This window comes from Schistocerca cancellata, chromosome 12 (assembly GCF_023864275.1).
Source record: "Schistocerca cancellata isolate TAMUIC-IGC-003103 chromosome 12, iqSchCanc2.1, whole genome shotgun sequence".
Classification (NCBI taxonomy): domain Eukaryota; kingdom Metazoa; phylum Arthropoda; class Insecta; order Orthoptera; family Acrididae; genus Schistocerca; species Schistocerca cancellata.
The window spans coordinates 153776372-153792230 of NC_064637.1; the positions used below are offsets into that span (position 1 = coordinate 153776372).

At 42.9% G+C, this 15859-nt stretch overlaps 1 protein-coding gene across 1 annotated transcript in view; it reads right to left on the reverse strand.

The window, feature by feature from the left end:
* Positions 1 to 15859, reverse strand: part of LOC126109810 (carbonic anhydrase) — a 214348-nt gene that overhangs the window by 78891 nt on the left and 119598 nt on the right. Inside the window, exons 2-3 of the mRNA XM_049914870.1 lie at positions 15317 to 15371; positions 5535 to 5576 (exon numbers count right to left, since the gene is read on the reverse strand). Of these exons, the coding sequence (XP_049770827.1) occupies positions 5535 to 5576; positions 15317 to 15371 (97 nt within the window). The remainder of the gene's footprint in view (positions 1 to 5534; positions 5577 to 15316; positions 15372 to 15859) is intronic.

Sequence of the window (15859 nt, forward strand, 5' to 3'; positions counted from 1 at the left end):
CCAGCACGACGCCAAGGTAGGTGGGAGTGCCTGTGTGTTCTAGTAATGTCCCACCCCAGGTAACATTGAGCCTGTACTTTGCCTGCCTCGAGTTCAGATGGAATGCATTCACTTGAGTTTTGGAGGGATTGGGTTTTAGAGAATTCTTTTTGTAGCAGGTTGACATTGTAGAAAGGGCGGTTTCTAGTTTCTCCTCGATGGCTTCAAACCTGTTGCCTTGAACTGTTATTGCCAGGTCGTCTGCATATCCAAAATTTTGGTTTTGTCTGGAGTTCATTGGTCATTTGTATATATGTTGAATAGGATTGGCGCCAACACGCTCCCTTGGGCGAGCCCATATTTTGATTCCGCCATCGACTCTTTTTCCCCCTCAAGCATTACGAAGGACTGTCTATTTTGGAGCAGGGATTCGATTGTCTTGACTAGGTGGTAGTCTTTCAGGGTCTCGTAGGTTTTATGCAGTAGTGTCCGGTGATCTACTGTATCACTGGGTATAGGTCGACTAGTGCCAGACCGGTGATTAGTTTATTTTCAAACCCATCCTCGATATGTTCCGTCAGCGCCAGAATTTGACTGGTACAGGACTTTCCAGGTCTAAAACCTGCTTGGTGTGGAATTAGCTTCGTTGACTCGACAATAGCAGACACAATAGCAGCATGTCGAGGTAGGCGAAGTAACTGACAATCCTTTCAGTAAAGACGAAGGGCCCGTAGAGTGTCTTGTCGGACACGGCGCAGAACACGTTGAACTTTCTCGTAATCCCAGAAGTGTCCGACACCTGCCTGTCGACTCAGTGTCTCCCATACGCGTGTACTGTGTCTGTTGACGGTTGCCGAAAGACGAAAAGCTATTTCGTCATCGAAGATTAATTTCCTTGCGAAGTCATCATTTTCAAGGTGGTTCTGTATATGAATGCGGAACGGCAGGCAGCGCAATTTGTCCTCATGGCTTATGGTTTGACCGAGGTCCGCTAGCTCCATAGACAACATATCTCTCAGACTGTTGTTGTGGTCTTCAGTCCTGAGACTGGTTTGATGCAGCTCTCCATGCTACTCTATCCTGTGCAAGCTTCTTCATCTCCCAGTACCTACTGCAGCCTACATCCTTCTGAATCTGCTTCATCTCTTGGTCTCCATCTATGATTTTTACCCTCCACGCTGCCCTCCAATACTAAATTGGTGATCCCTTGATGCCTCAGAACATGTCCTACCAACCGATCCCTTCTTCTAGTCAAGTTGTGTCACAAACTCCTCTTCTCCCCAATTCTATTCAGTACCTCCTCATTAGTTATGTGATCTACCCATCTAATCTTCAGCATTCTTCTGTAGCACCACATTTCGAAAGCTTCTATTCTCTTCTTGTCCAAACTATTTATCATCCATGTTTCACTTCCATACATGGCTACACTCCATACAAATACTTTCAGAAACGACTTCCTGACACTTAAATCTATACTCGATGTTAACAAATTTCTCTTGTTCAGAAACGCTTTCCTTGCCATTGCCAGTCTACATTTGATATCCTCTCTACTTCGACCATCATCAGTTACTTTGCTCCTTTACTACTTTAAGTGTCTCATTTCCTAATCTAATTCCTGCAGCATCACCCGACTTAATTCGACTACATTCCATTATTCTCGTTTTGCTTTTGTTGATGTTCCTCTTATATCCTCCTTTCAAGACACTGTCCATTCCGTTCAGCTGCTCTTCCAAGTCCTTTGCGCCCGCATCTCGTGGTCGTGCGGTAGCGTTCTCGCTTCCCACGCCCGGGTTCCCGGGTTCTATTCCCGGCGGGGGTCAGGGATTTTCTCTGCCTCGTGATGGCTGGGTGTTGTGTGATGTCCTTAGGTTAGTTAGGTTTAAGTAGTTCTAAGTTCTAGGGGACTGATGACCTAAGATGTTAAGTCCCATAGTGCTGAGAGCCATTTGAACCATTTTTGAACCAAGTCCTTTGCTTTGTATGACAGAATTACAATGTCATCGGCGAACCTCAAAGTTTTTATTTCTTCTCCATGGATTTTAATACCTACTCCGAACTTTTCTTTCGTTTCCTTTACTGCTTGCTCAATATACAGAGGAATAACATTGGGGTAGGCTACAAACCTGTCTCACTCTCTTCCAAACCACTGCTTCCCTTTCATGTCCCTCGACTCTTATAACTGCCATCTGGTTTTGTACAAATTGTAAATAGCCTTTCTCTCCCTGTATTTTACCTCTGCCACCTTCAGAATTTGAAAGAGAGTATTCTAGTCAACACTGTCAAAAGCCTTTTCTAAGTCGACAAATGCTAGAAACGTAGGTTTGCCTTTCCTTAGTCTTTCTTCTAAGATAAGTCATAGGGTCAGTATTGCCTCACGTGTTCCAACATTTCTACGGAATCCAAACTGATCTTCCCCGAGGTCGGCTTCTACCAGTTTTTCCATTCGTTTGTAAAGAATTCGCGTTAGTATTTTGCAGCTGTGACTTATTAAACTGATAGTTCGGTAATTGTCACACCTGCTTTCTTTGGGATTGGAATTATTATATTCTTCTTGTATCTCTCAGACTAGAGATGTCCAAAACTGACGGGTTAAAACTGATACCAGTATTTTAATTCTATCCAGTATTTTAGTTATAATGTGAAGTTTTATTTTAATAACAATGCCAACAGTTAGAAACGGGCTACAGACATATGCCATATGAATTGGTACAGCACTGCCGAGACAGTGAATATCCCTGTTACCGTCTGTCGTGACATAAGACACTTGTGTAGGTGCAGCGTGCAGGACGCGTCACTACTCCATTTGTACGGTAGGTCCTCGCTATCGTCGCTGGACATTCGTTGCACTGTGGAATGGCACCAGTGATAGGCTAGAAACAACTTTACGAAGTGACGTAGCAATGAAGTACACTGCTGCATTTGCTTTAAAAGATTAAAGATTTGTCTGCCATTTCTGTGAAATAATAAGGGAGGAAGGAAATTATGGTAACAATAATAAATTAAATGATAATTAAATCGACACCCCAGCTGCAAACAGGCGTTGATATACATCATTGGGGACAGGTTGAAAATGTGTGTCCCATCCGGGACTCGCACTATTCTCTGTGCCCTCGGTGGCTCAGATAGATAGAGCGTGTGACAGTTAAGCAGGATGTAAGACGTGTATATTTCTATCGTCTATCGTCAAATCACAATTTATGAAAAATGTTTATATATTAATAATAGGATTAAGTAGGAATAATTAATTTTTGTCATTTTGGAAATAATTGTGGTAGCAGGGAATGTCTACTCCAAAGTATTGTTGACAAGAGAGACCGCAAATTGATATAATTTTAAAAAGGGCGGGAGAGACCGCGTATGGATACATTTTAAGAAAAGAACGAGAAAGACCGCGCATTGATACATTTTGTAATGGTAGCAGGGATTGTCTGCACCAGAAAGCATTGTTGGCAGGAGAGACCGCACTTTAGCGTTCGTAGGAAGTCAGTAGTAAGCGAGATGTGAAGCGAGTTGGTAGCAGGTCTGAAGCGAGAGGTTGAGAGGAGCGGTGTGCCTGCCAGCCACCAGCTATGATTTGCAAGAGATTATAAACGGATGTACAGAGACATCAGGTAACTATTATCATAAGAGGAACTAATATTATTGAATTATTTTTTTGACAAACTCAAGAATACTGAAGGTATGTTTGCGCAATGCTAGTCGTAAGATTATTGTAAGAAGTAAGTCCCATTTGAACGTTTGTAAAATCATTTCATTACCAACAGTAAATATTTGAAGCGTTTTCAGAATATAATTAATTTTTGCCAGCAATGTTGCATTACTGATTATAATCCATCCCAAAAACCATCAACATAAAACTTTGCAAAAATTTTTTTGTTGTCAAGAAAAAGTGTAACTATGAATTACGTAACTTCAGTCAAATTAATTAAAGAATAACGCCAGCTTTGCTAATAAAGAATAACGCCAGCTTTGGTAATAAATACAGCCACTTATTATGACAGCCCACCAGCAGCTAATAGAGTATAGTAAACCAGAGTAAGTATATTCATGTCGCAGTTCGATGTAGCAGTCAAATGGCGATCCAGTAAAAAAGAAAAAAAAAAAAACGGTAAGAAACAGTTTTGGGTTATTGCAGATAACGACTGAGGGCCACGACGACGACACATTCTATGTTTCGTCGAAATAATCAGAAAATAACTTTTAATAAGCAACAATTAAATTTGTATGCGAAGATTGAGAAAGAGAATAAATTTCAAAGGGGAGGTTTCATTTGTTATCATTAAGCAAGAGATAGAAATCCTAAGGGGAGGTTACATAGGTTATTGTAAAAGGGAAGGTTATCATTAACAAAAGAGGTATATAGGAGACGGGAAGGTTTCAAGGAGATCCCGGGTTCGAGTCCCGCTCCGGACACACATTTTCAACATGTCCCCAATGATGTATATCAACGCCTGTTTCCAGCTAGGGTGTCGATTTAATTATCATTTTATTCATGAGAAGCTGCACGGTCATCAATGGTAGCTGTTCTTTCGGGAACATACTAGTTTCACATATAGTTAATAATAAATTAAAAACTTAACTATTCATTTATAATATACAGTAAAAATAGAAATCTGCCGATACGCTGCCTCTGTCAACATAATATATCTTTATCTGCTTGTAACCCTTCAAAACGGAAAAGTTACCACGAAAAATTACCTCGAGATTCTTCAACCTGTTTTCACCCCCTAGCAATGACTAACGTAGTGCCCAAATGGTACGATTCTCCATTACAACACGATTTTCGAGCAGAATTTCAAAAAGATAGAATCAATACGAGAATACTGGTGATTTTTTGCATTGCATTCCACTTATCATTATTCGAGAAAAGCAGCGAATGGTCGACGAACTAAGTTTCCTTTTATCCGCCGAATTAATGCAATATTTTGATTGTATGTATCTTGGAACTGAGACAGGCAAAAGTTTTCAATTTTTTTAATCGATTTCCATATGTATTACAGGAAATAGGAATAACAAACCGAAAATCGGTTATTTCAGGAGCCAGTTATTCAGAGCGGTTTTAACAATCAGGTTAAACTGGCGTGGAGAAAAACCGATACAACCGAAAACTGGTTGTCTCGGCCATAGCCGCTACAGCTGTCCACAGTCTGTCCACGCAGTTGGCCCGAATGATTCGCATCGCAGTAACAACCATCCTGTTCGAATTTCTTGTACCACTTCACTATGCTGTTGCAATATCGTGGCGTCATGTGAAATTTGCCACGGAATGCTCTTTGCGCACCCACTACCGATTGATAACGGTCGAGTCCTAGCACACACAATGCTTTCTCCGCCTGCTTTTCTGCCATTTTCAGCAACTACTGTCTCTGGCACCCGTGTTGGCTGTTTTCCAAACTAACCTGCCAGCAACGCGTTAAAAAGAAAGAACCACTGTAAGAGTTTATCCTTCACATACTGTATCGTTTGCTTTGTTATGATTAGCCATTTTCCACTCCATTTTCTTAAAAGGTTTCACGGACTTTATAATAACCCTGTACAAAAAACATTTATCTTACCTTCTTTTGTGTATCCGAAGAAATGGTTCCCATGACTAGACACTGCAACAAAGAACAGAATAAATATAAAAATTGTGTCCTCGTATTTTTCATGCAGGTGATTTACGTTTATTAAGGGGACCACACCGTGGTTCAGGTCGAAAAAAATCGATTTTAGGTTTTCATCATATTTCGATAGATTAAGGTCTGAAAAGGATTTTGCTGAAAAATTTTTTTTCAAGCACTTAAAGAGCATTTTCCTACCATTTGTGTTTATGTGCCGCACCCACTTTTCTGTCACCCACTTTCCTGCATAGATTTTAGATCTTTATATCCCCTACGTTGCACGTTAGGGATTTTTTTTTTACTCCCGAGTATGTTGGCTATCCTTGGAATGCAACGGTCGGTATTCTTTTCTTTCTGCTGTTTGTAAACAACGCTCTTTCAAACATGCAGTTAGTTTTGTTCAAGTGTGATTGCGAGTAGTTGTTATATTACGTTTGCAGTGCCTGTTTACGTGTGTTTTGTTGTGTTTATTGAAGATGGCGAAACGTAAAGGCATTTTCATGAAACGACAATCTAGAGGAAAGAAGTTTAGAAATCTTTCTGTAAAAGAGGTTATGTTGCCTGGCAACGATGTTTCTAATTGTAATTCTTCAACAAGTGCATCATCAGAGAAGCTCTCACCATTTCAACGAATTTACTGTAAGTGACAAGGGGTGCAGTAACATTATTATACATATGAGAATATTATCAAATGTAATTTATAAATTTGTACAATGTAGACAGTGTGGTGGTGAGTCACAGAGTGTGTAAATTTGTGAGAGTGCCAGTGGGAGAAAAGGCCTACCAATTGGTTTGGATTTAATTTGCACTAAATGTTCAGCTGTGATTTCATTTATGAGTTCTTCAAAACCAGATGCAAGTGGCCCTAATGAAATCAATTCTAGATTAATTTATGCCTTACGATCCATTGGCAAGGACAGGGCTGCAGCGAGAACATTTTTTTCAGTGATGAACTTACATCAACTACCAAATAAATTTGAAAAACTAACTGCAATATTAGAAAAAGCTGTATGTGAGGTCAGTGAGGAAAGCATGAAACTGGGTGCTAGGGAAGCAGTGGAAGAAAATTATGGATGTTTGGATATTGCAGTTGCACTTGATGGAAGTTGGCAGAAAAGAGGACATACATCTCTGAATGGAGTAGTGATTGCCATGAGTGTAGACACCGGTAAAGTGTTAGATTTGGAGATAATGTCTAAATATTGCAAATGTTGTAAAGTCAATGAACATAAAGAACACAACTGTGTGGCTAATTTTAGAGGAACATGTGGTAGTATGGAAATTCATGGAGCACAACAAATATTTCATCACTCCGTAGAAACAAGAGGCGTACGGTACACCAAATATTTGGGCGATGGTGACAGTAAGGCATACAACAATGTGGTGAAGTCTAAGCCATATGTTCAAAAATGTTTGGGAACATTGATGAGAAAACTAACTGTTGATATGAGAGGAAAAAAAATTAGAAGATGGAAAATTGTTGACCGTGCAGGGTCGGTTAACTAAAACTGAAATAGAAAACTTGCAGGTATACTATGGGCAGGCAGTTAGGAGAAATAAAGAAAATCTGGAGGCAATGAAGAGAGAAGTTTGGGCCATATTCTTCCATAAGTCCTCTACTGATGATAAGCCATGTCATGGATTGTGTCCATCAGGAGAAAATTCGTGGTGCAAATACAATAGGGCTCAGGCAACTGGAGAATCTTATTCTCACCAGCATTCTCTTCTTGCTGCTGTTATTAAAGCAATTAAACCTATTTTCAGAGACTTGGCTCATCCTGGCTTTCTAAGGAAATGTCTGAATGGGCAGACACAGAACCCAAATGAATGTTTCAGCAGCATAATTTGGAACTGCCTTCCAAATACTATATTTGTAGGCATGCATACAATGAAACTGCATACAATGATGCTGTTATTATATTCAGGTGTGGTAACATTGGAAAGTGTTGGGTACTGGTACTGAAAAAGCTGGGAATTAATCCTGGTGAAAATATGGTCACTGGGCTGTAACATTCAGTTAAAATAAGGATAGCTGATGCAGACAGGTCTGCATCTAATATGGCCAAGAAAGCAAGACAAACATCCAGGAAGGTGAAAAAGAAGCTGGAAGATCTGCTAGAGGCCAAAGAAGGGCCATCATATGCAGCAGGACAGTTTTAATTAAGTGTAAGTAACAAATTTAAAAAGTTTTTTCTTTAAAGTCAATTTCCTGCAAACAAAAATTTTCAGTACATATGCTCCATTATAGCAGAAACTCACAGATAAATTTCCAGAGACTCCTCTGGCACAACATTAATTAATATTCTCTCATTAGGAAGTTCACAAAAAAATATTTTCTGCAGAAAAACTTAATACTTTTTCTTAATAAATTTAAAAAAAGTATTTCTTAAAAACTATAAAATGGATAAAGTAGATTTTAGTACAGCTGACTCTTTCAGCATCATGTAACATACAGTAAAAATATTAAGGTCCTGCATCAAATATTTTTTTTCAGAAATGGGTCAATTACTTGCCTAAATTAACATGGGTTAGATATGCAGTGTGCGATCCAATTAAGAAGCTAATCTACACAGAGTGGTCAAAAGTCTTGGGAAGGCACTGGTTGTTATGTTAATAGCGAGTCGCTCCTCGAAACTAGAGCAACACATCCAGGCGTGGACTCTACAAAACGTTGGAATCGTTCTTGGCGGATACTGATCCACGCATGTCACAACGATACCAATAGTAGTTCCTGTGTGGTCGGTGCTGAGAACATCGAGGGTGCGACAGCATTCCATAAACGCCTGTTCTTTAGATCACGGGCTTTTCTATAAGTTTCTGCTGTGATAACAATACTACTCTCGAATAAGTAGTATTCTTTGAAGAAAACATGACAATCTATGCCCGTTTCACATTTGGTTTGTTTTGAACAAATAGATTCTGAAAAATGTGTGCCAATATTAGTACGATCAACCATTCGAAATTCGCTCGAGGCCGTGTCCCCTTGATACGACTATTTGTGTTATCCACAGGTGGTCTGGCAGATGTGGTAGGCGCATCAAGAATCGAGGGATTTTTCTCTGGGGAGGGGGGAGGCTTTTCTTGTTATATACTACTACACTAACGAAATTATACTACCACACTACCAACTTGTTGCTCCATTTCTGGTGAAAGCCTGTTCCTGACACACAAACGTTTTTGAGAACTTCAGTATGCGAAAGGGAAATATTGAACCTGGCGATACCACTCGACTGCATTCGCCCAGGACGGCAGACATGAACCACTCATCGACATCCAATAAGCGCAGGAACGCGCCTGTAGCAGTAATTGCAGTTATCCTGATGACAGGCACTTGAATGTGATTTGCAGAATATTCGTGCAGGCATCATGGGGAAAGTTTTGAAAAGAGGTCATACCATGAACATCAACAAATGTGCAGCGAAGGTAACGGAACGTAGGTAAATCGAGTCAGACGTTTCTGAATGAATTAGATAAGGAAATGAGATTGTAAAAGTAGTAGATGATTTTTGCTATTTTGGGAGCAAAATAACTGACGATGTCCGAAGTGAAGGAGATAAAAACTGCAATGGCAAGAAAATGCCATAGCAAGAAAAGCATTTCTGAAAAGGGGAAATTTCTTAACAATGAAAACTGTATGAAATAAAGTGTTAATTGACTTTTCTGAAAGTATTTGTGTGGAGTGTACCCACGCATGGAAATAAAATGTTAACGTGAGTGGAAGATTTTGAAATGTGACGCTTCAGAAGACTACTGAAGATTAGACGGGTAGCCACATTAAGTGATTAAGAGGTACTGAATCAAACAAAGGGAAAAAGAAATTTATCGCACAACTAAAAGGAGGGATTGGTTAATGCAATATGTTATGAGGCACCAAAGAATGTTTCGTAATGGGACGGAAGTGTTGGGATTAGAAATTGCAGAGGGAGAGCAGGACATGGGTACATAAATAGGTTCAAATGGATATGGGCTGAAGTACGAAGGGCGTTCAGTAAGTAATGCAACATATTTTTTCCCGGCCAGTTTCGGTTTAAAAAATGTGGAATTTCCTGTGGGACATGGTAGAATATTCCAGCTTCAGCGCCCATAGTTTCATGAAGTTCCGATAGGTGCGGCGTGTACGTATCCTTCAAAATGGCGTCTAGAACTGACGTGCGTTCCAAGGATGATGATAACGTTTGGTCTGTGGGGCGCTCAATTACGCGGTCAGGAGCGCCCGTAAAAAGTCCCCAATTTTTACACAGCCAAATTTTTGTACACAGGCAAATCTAGCCATGGTCACGAATGATATGATGATGAAATGATGAGGACAACAGAAACACCCACTCCCCAGGCAGAGAAAATCCCCAACCCGGCCGGGAATCGAACCCGGGACCGGGTGATCCAGAGACAGTAACGCTAGCCACTAGACCACCAGATGCGGACAGGAAATCTAGCCATGGTCACGAATGATAACGGTGATGAAATGATGAGGACAACACAAACACCCAGCGCCTGGGCAGAGAAAATCCCCAACCCGGACTGGAGTCGAACGCGGGACCACGTGATCCAGAGGCAGCAACGCTAGCCACTAGACCACGAGCTGCGGAGAGGAAATCTAGCCATGGTCACGAATGATAATGATGATCAAATGATGTGGACAACATAAAGACCTAGTCCCCGGGCAGAGATAATGCCCAACCCGGCCGTTAATCGAACACGGGACGGCATGATCCAGAGGCAGCAACGCTAGCCACTAGACCACTAGCTGCAGACAGGAAATCTAGGCATGGTCACGAATGATAATCATGATGAAATGATGAGGACAACAGAAACACCCAGTTCCTGGGCAGAGAAAATCCACAACCTGGCCAGGAATCGAACCTGGGACAGCATGATCCAGAGGCAGCAACGCTAGCCACTAGACCACGAGTCTAGCCATGGTCACGAATGATTATGATGACGAAATGATGAGGACAACACAAACATTCCGGCACTGGGCAGAGAAAATCCCCAACCCGGCTGGGAATCGAACCCGGGACTGCGTGCTCCAGAGGCAGCTACGCTAGCTACTAGACCATAAGCTGCGGACAGGAAATCTAGCCATGGTCACGAATGATGATGATGATGAAATGATGAGGACAACACAAACACCCACTCCCCGGGCAGAGAAAAATCTCGAACCCAGCCGGGAATTGAACATGGGACTGCGTGATCCAGAGGGAGTAACGCTAGCCACTAGACCACGAGCTGTGGACAGGAAATCTAGCCATGGTCACGAATGATAATGATGATGAAATGATGAGGACAACACAAACACCCACTCCCCGGGCAGAGAAAAATCCCCAACCCAGCCGGGAATTGAACCTGGGACGGCGTGATCCAGAGGGAGTAACGCTAGCCACTAGACCACGAGCTACGGACAGAAAATCTAGCCATGGTCACGAATGATAATGATGATGAAATGATGAGGACAACACAGTCCCTGGGCAGGGAAAATCCCCAACCCGGCCGGGTATCGAACCCGGGACGGCGTGATCCAGAGGCAGCAACGCTAGCCACTAGACCACAAGCTGCGGACAGGCGCGTTCCAAGCGGAGACCTATCATGCAGTTTCTTTCGGCAGAAAACCGGATCATCGCTGATATTCACGGGCGCTTGCAGAATGTCCGCAGAGACATGACAGTGAACAAAATCACGGTGAGTCGTTGGGCGAGGCGTCTGTTATCATCGCAACAAGGTCGCGCAAATCTGTCTGATCTCCCGTGTGCCGGCCGGCCTTACACAGCTCACTCCTTTAATGCTGGATCGTGAGGACACCCTGATTCGAGATGGTGGATGGATCACCGAACACCTGGCTGCTCATCTGGACGTCTCTGTTGGTAGTGTCGACACACACGTCCCCCAGACGGGGTACTCAAATGGGTGTGCCCACTGGGATTCTGGCCGGCCGCTGTGGCCGAGCGATTCTAGGAGCTTAGGTCTGGAACCGCGCTACTGCTACGGTCGCAGGTTCGAATCCTACCTCGGGCATGGATGTGTGTGATGTCCTTAGGTTAGTTAGGTTTAAGTAGTTCTAAGTCTAGAGGACTGATGACTTCAGATGTTAAGTCCCATAGCGCTTAGAGCCATTTGAACCATTTTAACTAGGTTCCTCACCGCCTAATACAAGACCATAAAGAGCAACGAAGCACCATCTGTGCGGAATTGCTTGCACGTTACGAGGCTGATTGTAACAATTTTTTGTCGAACATCGGCACAGGCGATGAAACATCGATATGTCACTTCAAACTGGAAACCGAACGACAATCAATGGAGTTGCACCAGACCACCTCCCACGGAAGGAAAATTTCAAAACCTCACCCTCAGCTGGTAAAGTCATGGTCACGGTCTTCTGGGACTCTTAAGGGATTATTCTGTTTGACGTCTTCCCTCAAAAAATGGTTCAAATGGCTCCAAGCACTATGGGACTTAACATATAGGGTTACCAGACCCCTAGAACTTAGAACTACTTAAACCTAACTAAACTAAGGATATCACACACATCGTCCGCAGCTCGTGGTCGTGCGGTAGCGTTCTCGCTTCCCGCGCCCGGAGTCCCGGGTTCGTTTCCCGGCGGGGTCAGGGATTTTCTCTGCCTCGTGATGACTGGGTGTTCTGTGCTGTCCTTAGGTTAGTTAGGTTTAAGTAGTTCTAAGTTCTAGGGGACTGATGACCATAGCTGTTAAGTCCCATGGTGCTCAGAGCCATTTGAACCATTTATCACACACATCCATGCCCGAGGCAGGATTCGAACCTGCGACCGCAGCAGCAGCGCGGTTCAGGACTGAAGCGCCTAGAACCGCTCGGCCACGGCTGCCGGCACGTCTCCCCTCATGCTGCAACGATCAACCCTGAAGAGTACTGTGCCATACTCAGGAAATTGAACAAACGGCTTCAGATTGTTCGTCGTCACAAAAATGCAAGTGAACGCCTTATTCTCCGTGAAGCATGCACACAAGAGCCAATAACTACACTGAAGTGACGAAGAAACTGGTATAGGCACGCGTATTCAAATACAGATACACGTAAACAGGCAGAACACGGCGATGTGATCGGCAACGCCTATATAAGACAACAAGTTACTGCTGCTACAATGGCAGATTTAAGTGAGTTTGAACGTGGTGTTATAGTCGGCACTCGAGCGATGGGACAGACAATCTCCGAGGTACCGCTGAAGTGGAGATCTTCCAGTACGACCATTTCACGAGTGTACCGTGAATATCAGGAATCCGGTAAAACATCAAATCTCCGACATCGCTGCAAGAACGGGACCAACGACGACTGAAGAGAATCGTTCAACGTGACAGAAGTGCAACCCTTACGCAAATTGCTGCAATTTCATTGCTGAGCCATAAACAAGTGTCACCGTGCGAACCATTCAACGAAACACCGTCGATATGGGCTTTCGGAGCTGAAGGCCCACGCGTCTACCCTTGATGACTGCACGACACAAAGCCTTACGCTTGCCTGGGGCCGTCAACACCGACATTGGACTGTGGATTACTATAAACAAGTTGCCTGGTCGGACGAGTCTCGTTTCAAATTGTATCGAGCGGATGGACGTGTACGGGTATGGAGACAACCTCGTGAACCCATGGACCCTGCATGTCAGCAAGAGACTGTTCAAGCTGTTGGAGGCTTAGTAATTGTGTGGGGCGTGTGCAGTGGGAGTGAACCCTGACAGGTGACACATACGTAAGCATCCTGTCTGATTACCTGCGTCCATTCACGTCCATTGTGCATTCCGACGGAGTTGGGCAATTCCAGCAGGACAATGCGACACCCCACACGTCCAGAATTTCTACAGAGTGGCTCCTGACAAGTGAACATTATTGAGCATATCTGGGATCACCTGCTGTTCAGAAGGGATCTCCACCCCTCGTACTCCTATGGATATATGGACAGCCCTGCAGGGTTCATGGTGTTAATTCCCTCCAGCACTATTTCAGACACTAGTCGAGTCTATGCCGTGTCGTGTTGTTGCATTTTTACGTGCTCGCGGGGTCCCTACACTATATTTGGCGGGTGTACCAGTTTCTTTGGCTCTTCAGTGTAGATGGGGGAAGGTTACTGATGCAAGGCATTGGCCCCTACGTCGACCAGTAGAGTGGTACCACGAGAGAATACAAACTCTCCGAGTAAAGTGGCGTAAGATCGTCGCATTGAATGGAAAAATGTTTAAAAATAGGGTTTTGTAGCCAAAAGAGTGGGAGATAATATTTTACATTAGAATCCTGTATAAAACCGACGTGCCTTCAGAAAGAGCCAGCTGAAGTGGCCGAGCGATTCTAGGCGTGAACCGCGCGACCGCTACGGTCATAGGTTCGCATTCTGCCTCTGGCATGGATGTGTGTAATGTCCTCAGCTTAGGTTTAATTAGTACTAAGTTCTAGGGGACTGATGACCTCAGAAGTCCCATAGTGCTCAGAGCCATTTGAACCTTCAGAAAGAAATGTGTTGCATTGTTTACTGAACGCCTCTTGTAATTGTGCAGAGATGAAGATTAGCGGGTGGCGCTTCATCACACCAAACGTCGGACTTATGACTACAACAGCAACAATAATGATGACGATATTTTTTTGGTGTGTCGTTGATTCTTAATTTCTTGCGACAACGAGCGATATTTGTTAATATTAGAAACTATGTTGTTCAAATGGCTCTAAGCACTATAGGACTTAACATCTGAGGTCATCAGTCCCCTAGAACTTGAAACGCGTACGTTTCATATGCATTCATTACCAGCGATGGCGAGGCATGACAGAATCTCTGACCAGAGAGTTATTTATCGTTGCTAGTCTGCGCTTGACCGCAGGAGAGTTCTGTTACGAGTCGTACTCAGTTGTTGCGTGTAGGCAGTCGGATACAGTAGTAGCGAGTGGACAGTTGTACCGAGCAGACGTCGGCATGCGTCGGCGGCGCGATCTTCCCGCGACTCTGGTCACGATTCAGGACGATGTGTAATATTGTGAAAGGTAATGAAGCAGCATTGCGCTCAGTTAATAACGTGTGTTAATTGTGACTAATTTGTTCAAAATGATGCGCCAATAATAACTTTTTATAAAGTAACTCATTTAAAGAAAAAGATTCATTTCCAGCTAAATAATTTTTCCTATGCATTCCTTCCAAGAATCAAAATTAAATATTAGCCAGAATTGCACGAAGCTATGCCGAAAAATAAGAGCAGATATACAGTAGATGCAGTTTTACTGAGGCAAGAATTTTGGTTTAATTATTTCACAGGGCCGTAAGTCAGCGCAGCTGGCCTTATAAAATTTGTCAGGTTTAATTATTGCTGTTCAGTTGTTACATTCAGTTCATGGTTCATTATTTAATTAATGTTATTGTGGGTTTATGATCAATTATTATTCTTTAATTTCGTGGGAAGTTTACATTTGGACCATTATTATTCTTTAATTTTGCAAGGAGGTTACGCTTGGCTCATTTTATTATTCAGTTTTGTGGGGACTTAACATACTGGAACATTTGTTACAATCATTGACTTTCAAATTTCATGCGGGGAGGTTACAAACTTAGAACTACTTAAACCTAAGGACATAAGACACATCCATGCCCGAGGCAGGATTCGAGCCTGCGACCGTAGCAGCAGCGCGGTTCCGGACTGAAGTGCCTAGAACCACTCGGCCACAACGGCCGGCAACTATGTTGTGATATATCTAAAATATGTTACACTTAATTGTAAGTATGTCTTAGGTTCTTACCTCGTGCAAAGAGAAGACAAGCTATGAGGCATACAGCTGTGGCGTCCATACTCATCTGGAACAAACAAAAGCAAGTTAACGATATTTACGGATTTAAAAACATCCATTCTGGGTGTCAGTTTTGAAAGTGGTATAAGTGTAAACAATAAAGAGTCTGTATACACAGCAGAATTCACAGTCTTGGTAAAATTTTGATTTATCTGAAGAGATGAACAGTTTTGATTTTGCAGCTGTCACCAGATCTTAAAAAGCGTTAGGACGCATAGGATTCATGGCGAAGTTTTAAGATCTGATTATAGGTGTCAGACCAAAACCAGTCACTTGTCCAGCTTATTTCGATATCGAGGTCACAAGTCCCATTATAAGGTCCTAAGGTCCACGTGACCGCACTTCATGATGAAAATTAACAGTTACCTTTTTAAACATGTCAGTGCCGTATCCTCCGCCTAGTTTCGTAGTTTCACATATTCTCAGCATGCGAGCCGCGCGAAGTGGCCGCTTGGTTTGAGGCGCCTTGTCACGGATTGCGCGGCTCCTCCCGCC